Source organism: Impatiens glandulifera, chromosome 1, assembly GCF_907164915.1.
Source record: "Impatiens glandulifera chromosome 1, dImpGla2.1, whole genome shotgun sequence".
Taxonomy (NCBI): Eukaryota; Viridiplantae; Streptophyta; class Magnoliopsida; order Ericales; family Balsaminaceae; genus Impatiens; species Impatiens glandulifera.
The window spans coordinates 24,197,707-24,204,093 of NC_061862.1; the positions used below are offsets into that span (position 1 = coordinate 24,197,707).

The 6,387-nt window shown below is 30.0% G+C and overlaps 1 protein-coding gene across 1 annotated transcript; it reads left to right on the plus strand.

The window, feature by feature from the left end:
* Nucleotides 1–226: 226 nt before the first annotated feature.
* On the plus strand, nucleotides 227–2,053 carry LOC124921149 (60S acidic ribosomal protein P0-like). Its single transcript, XM_047461766.1, has 5 exons — nucleotides 227–499; nucleotides 619–687; nucleotides 1,142–1,240; nucleotides 1,331–1,723; nucleotides 1,812–2,053. Exons 1-5 carry the CDS (start codon nucleotides 242–244, stop codon nucleotides 1,959–1,961), a joined length of 969 nt encoding a protein of 322 aa, XP_047317722.1. The 5' UTR covers nucleotides 227–241; the 3' UTR covers nucleotides 1,962–2,053.
* Nucleotides 2,054–6,387: the final 4,334 nt, after the last annotated feature.

The window sequence follows — 6,387 nt, forward strand, 5'->3', positions numbered from 1 at the left end:
AAAGGGCCCTTTTTGCCAACTTTAGTAGGCGGGGGCCCTTTTTGGAATTTCCCCTGTTATGGGGGCCATTTCATCAAATTTCCCCCCATGCATTCCTTCTTAAGTCCTCTCTTTCTCTCTGAAAACTTACCATATTAGGGTTTCTCTCTAAAACCTAGGGTTCCAATTTCTCTCTAAGACCTAGGGTTTTAATTTTCCCATCTCAACACGCCTCCTCTTTCTCATTCTCTACGCAGCAAAAATGGTGACCAAATCTTCAAAGGCCGAGCGAAAGAGTGTATACGATCAGAAGCTCTGCAAGCTTCTCGAAGCTTATACCCGCGTTCTGGTTGTATCCGCTGATAATGTCGGATCCAATCAACTCCAAGGCATCCGTAAGGGTCTTCGAGGCGATTCTGTTATTCTGATGGGGAAGAACACCATGATGAAGCGTACCATCAGGGCCCATTCTGAGAAAACCGGCAACACCACTTATCTCAGTCTCGTCCCTCTTCTAGTCGTAAGCCATTTCGATCTTTCTGTTTCTCTTTTCATTCGTTTAATAGTACTTACTGTTGGATGTTAGGGTTTCTATTCATTTTGTGTAGATTTATGGTTTTTGGTTTTGAACATGATCAGGGCAATGTGGGTTTGATCTTTACTAAGGGAGATATGAAGGAGGTTAGCGATGAAGTTGAGAAGTACAAGGTACAAACATTATTATTAATTAATGAAATTACTTAATTTGCTCATTTCCATTAATTTCATGGCTTCAATAAGCACACACACAGATGCTAATAAAATATCCCACAGCTGATTCGATTAAAGGATTAGCATTAAATATTTACTAATTGGGAAAAGACAAAAAAACATATTCAAATTAAAGCTTGTTTAATTAATTTGCATGATTCATATATCACTGTAATCAAAATTAACAAGTTACTTATTACTGTAATTCCTTTGCAATCATAGTTCTGATTTTAGGACTATTTCTGTGTTTTTGAAGAATCTATAACTAGAAGGATTATTCATAGGCCTGTCAGTGTTGATGATACTTAGTTTTGCTCTGCCTCTTGAATCTTGATTGACAAGGAAATTATTCCTTTTACATTTTGTGGGTTGGTCTGCAATTGATGTAATTTGGTTGAAAAATAATGAACAGGTTGGAGCTCCAGCTCGTGTTGGTCTTATTGCGCCGGTTGATGTGGTTGTGCCCCCTGGAAACACTGGACTAGACCCATCCCAGACATCTTTCTTTCAGGTTTAATTTTAATCCAGCTAGCCAGACTAATTGTGATTATATATTAAATATTGTTATTATTAACTTGTAATGGTATTGATTAATATATAGGTGCTAAACATCCCAACAAAGATCAACAAGGGGACAGTGGAGATTGTAACTCCTGTGGAGCTTATTATGAAGGGAGATAAGGTTGGATCGTCCGAGTCTGCTCTTCTAGCGAAGCTTGGGATAAGACCATTCTCTTACGGGCTGATAGTCCAATCTGTGTACGAGAATGGGTCGGTGTTCAGCCCTGAGGTCCTGAACCTGACAGAGGATGACATTGCACAGAAGTTCATTGCAGGGCTGTCAAATGTTGTAGCTTTGGCCATGGCCACTACTTATCCTACCCTTGCTGCTGCACCGCACATGTTTACCAATGCCTACAAGAACTTGCTTGCTGTTGCAGTCTCCACTGAATACACTTTCCCACAGGCAGAGAAAGTAAAGGAATACATCAAAGTGAGTCAATCAGTCAGTCTAGATCTTATAATATCTCAAATTATAACTAAAACTAATGTCTCTTATGATTGTTGTATTATTAATGCAGGATCCAAGTAAGTTTGCGGCTGCAGTGGCAGTGGCTCCGGCTGCAGGTTCTGGGGGTTCGGCAGCTGCTTCTAAGGTGGAGGAGAAGAAGGAAGAGGCGCCGGCTGAAGAGTCTGAAGAGGAAGGAGGTTTGTTTGGCTTGTTTGATTGATTGAATTATATTTCCCATTTCCCCACGTATAACAACTGTTTTATTGCTGTAGTATCCGTTTAGAAGTTGTGCGGTTTTGTTTATTTTGTTTGGATTTGTTTGTTTGAGGTAGATTAATGAAAAATTAAGGTTTTTGTTGGCTTTTATTATTGCTCTCAGCTGGTTGTTTAATTAAGTAATATAGTAGGACATTAATCTTCTTTAGGAATTTATTGTGCAAACAATTAGTTTTTTCTAATTATGCAATTAGTTATGTTGACTACAAGGATAGTTCAGTTCTCAAACAATGATAGATATTGATTTTATTTTATCATAATTAAAATTATGTTTTATAATTTTTGACATGCATAATAAATATACATTTTTATTAAAATGGGATCAAAATTGTTTGGTTTTGGATGGTACCAAGTTCCGTAGCATGAAATTTAATAAGTGTGATTCTTTATTGAACTAAGACTTTCACTTACAGAATGAAACTCGAAGACTTAGTCAAGTTGATCTTTTCTTTTACCAAGTTACAATTTTATGGTAATATATGCTAGATATCACTCACTACAGCTGGATTCTAATTTTGGCATCGCGAATAGAGTGTTCCCTGCAATCACTTAAGTACAATAGTGGCGAAAAATAAAAATTTGTTTTTTAAAAAATAACAAAGTTTAGTTGATTAAATGTTATCAACGGAAAATATATATTTTTATTTTGTGATAGATATTAACAAATATATAAGATCACTATATATTTATTTATTTTTTATATTTTATAAAAAATTAAGTTTTATTTTACAATAATATAAAATTTTAATATATTAAAATATATATAATTTACCAATACAAAATTATATTTTAAAAAATAAAGTATACTGATGTCTTGTGAAATAGAACTGTTGGGATTAGCGTCAACAACAGGGGTTTGAATATTGTTCAACAACAGGGGTTTGAATATTGTTAAACAATCGGTTTTAACCCTATTAGAGGTTAATACTTATTTATATTCTCGTGACAAATATTCGCGAGAATTAGATTCAAATGCGAAATGACTCGCTAGATTTGAAGCGTATTGATGCAGTATGAATAATATAATAAGAAAGAAACACTGAGTTGTTTATGGATGTTCGGAGATTAACAACTCTTACGTCACTCATTCTTCTGTTCCAAAAAGGATATACTAGAAGACTTTAACTTGTATAGCGCTACACAAGCTCGGTCAGAAACCCAGGACTTAACAATGCATGTTCTGAACTCCTAGTTCTCACTCTTTTGAATAGACACCCTCTGTTCAACTTACAATGCTTAACAAATGTTACAACAATTTTTCTCCCAGCTTATCTTAATTTAGAGTATAGAGTATATGAATTACAACTTGGATAGTGAGAGAGTAATCTTAGAGCGTAGCAGGAACAACAACCTTCTTCAATAATAAGATCCACTTATTTATATGAGTCACAACCGCTTTGCATTCAATGATGGCGTGTTGTAGAGCTCCGCCTGCTGACGTAGCGTAGCTCTACTTGAGTATCGTAGCCATATTTGGATGGCGTGTGATAGTTGAGCTTCTTAAAAGGTTTGTATATTGACACACGACAGTTAATACAACGGCCGAATCTGAATATTGACATATGACATTATTCTGTTGATTGTGCGTGCTGACGTGGCAGTCTGCCGCTTATCGGGCGATGAGTAAGGAATGTGAACGGGCGCTGCTTTAGTCGTTTGTTGAAGCTTAGACGTTTGCTAGCGCTTCTTCAGACCAGACCGTCTGTTGAAGCCTAGACGTCTGCTAGCGTTTTTTTAGACCAGACCGTCTGTTGAAGCATAGACGTTTGCTAGCGCTTCTTTAGATCAGACCGTCTGTTGAAGCCTAAACGTCTGCTAGCGTTTCTTCAGACCACCCGTCTGTTTAAACCTAGACGTCTACTAGCGCTTCTTCAGACTAGATCGTCTGTTGAAGACTAGATCGTCTGTTGAAGCCTAGACACTTGCAACACTTATTTAGACCACCCGTCTGTTAAAGCCTAGACGTCTGCTAGCGCTTCTTCAGACCAGATCGTCTGTTGAAGCCTAGACGTCTGCTAGAGCTTCTCAGACCAGACCGTTTGTTGAAACCTAGACGTCTGTTAGCGCTTCTTCAGACCAGATTGTCTGTTGAAGCCTAGACGTCTGCTAGCGCTTATTCAGACTAGACCGTCTGCTCGCGCACTTCTTTAGATAACCCGTCTACTGAAGTTCATACTCCGTCTGCTCGCGCACTTTTTTAGACAACCTATCTACTGAAGTCCAGACTCCATCTGTTCGCGCACTTCAAACTATACCTGCACAAAGACAATTTACACAACTTAGTTCTCGTTCAGACCATAGCTTAATTTTGTTCGGACTACAACTTAGTTTTGTTCTAACCACATCATTAAAACAATGTCATATTAAATTAAAAACTTATTTACCTAAATTTATTAATATGTTTTTCCTTAACTAATTATTTTTATTTTAATTTCTTTTTTCTTTTTTTTATTTAATTTAATCTAACAAGAATTATAAAATTATATATTTAAAAAATATTAATTATTTATATATATAATTAAATATAAAATTTATAAATAATAAAAAATAGTTACATTTAAAAAATTTATTAAATTAATTTATTTAAATGTAATTATATATTTAAATATGATAACTTTTATTGAATTATATATAAAAATTCATTTTTTTCAAATCTATAAAATTAAAATTATTTATAAAGATTCTGAATGAACTTAAAATTTTAATTATCAGTTAAATAGAATCTAATAGTATAATTATTATATTTGTTTAATAATTACTTAATTCATGTTTTATGATTATGAACATGAAAAATATAATTATGTGTTATTTTTGTTAAAGTTATAAAAGTAAAACTGTTAAAATAATATTTTATCAAATTCAAAATGCCAAGAAAATAAAGAAAATCAGACCCGAAATGATTAGATAGGAAGGACAAAATACTTTTTTATTATTATTTAAAGTTATTATAATTATTTTTAGTTTGGATAAACTAACCCATCCCCAAATCATGTCACATGAATAACATAACCATTTTGAAGTCAAACCATTTCTCTAGAATAAAAATCAAACTCAAAACATTTTATTTTATTAGATAATACTATTAACATTTAAACTAATTGAAAAATAAAATTTTATAAAATTATATTTGATTATATTGAATTATTTAAATAGTTCCAACTCTATTTTTATCCCTTAGTCTATTTCTTTAATATTTTTATTTTTTATTATATTATACCTTAAGTATTTTAACTTAATAAATAATAATAATTTAAAATAAAATGTTTAAAAATAATAAGTTTATTTTAAAATCTTTTAATAAAATTAACATTCTAATTAATATATATATATATATATATATATTACATATTAAAAAAAATTAAGGGCAAAAGCTTATTCTAGAAAAATGAATTATATAAATTTTAAATAACAAATATAAGTTCAAATAAGAGATGAGGGTAAGTGCGGGATAACATGCTAATTCTAATTAATTCAAAAATAAAATAATAATTTATTATAAATAAAATTATATATATATATATATTATAATTATTAATTTTTCCAAAAAAATCAAAATAAAATTATTATTCAAAATATTTTATTGAGATATCATTAATTACATAATTTCATTCCTTATTTATTTAATAAATATTTTAACAGTTATTCTAACTAAAATATAATATACATTTAAAAAGAGATTTATATATTATATTGTTTAAAAATATTTTACTTAAATTTATCATTATAAATAGATTATATATATATATACAAAAATATTGAATTCATATTATAAAAAAAATATTAAAGAATTTGACTAGCAATTAAAAGAAAAGAAATGACAGGAACGTAGATTTAAGAAAATATAAGAATGACTATGGAATAGTTTCCCAAACTAACCTTGTTTGGTGTTCACTTTCCCAAACTAACCTAATTTGTTCATTTATTCCCAAACTAACCTAGTTTACTATTCAAACTCATTTTATTTATTTTTTAAATTTCAAATTTATTATATATATATATATATAATTATTATTTATATAAACTAAATTATTTATATTTCGATATATATTTTAAATTATTAATTTTATAAATTTAATTATTTATATTTCGATATATAATTTAAATTATTTTTTTTATAAATTTAATTATTTATATTTTAATATAAATATTTAATGGTTCATTAACTTAAGACATATTTTTAGGAAGACAACACAATAAAAATTGATAAAATTTTTATTGTGAAATTATATCAAAATGAAAAGTTGTCAAAATTATTTTAATAAAAGAAAACCCAATAAATATAAATAATAATTTGAATGAAAAGTTGTCAAAATTATTTTAATAAAAGACAACCCAATAAATATAAATAATAATTTGAATAGTAAAAAAAA

Bases quoted from the DNA above. Each gene is read 5' to 3' on its own strand.
- LOC124921149 (XM_047461766.1), top strand. From the start codon at position 242: ATGGTGACCAAATCTTCAAAGGCCGAGCGAAAGAGTGTATACGATCAG. The intron at 500-618 runs GTAAGCCATTTC...GAACATGATCAG, and splicing joins GTCTCGTCCCTCTTCTAGTC to GGCAATGTGGGTTTGATCTT. The intron at 1,241-1,330 runs GTTTAATTTTAA...ATTAATATATAG, and splicing joins CCCAGACATCTTTCTTTCAG to GTGCTAAACATCCCAACAAA.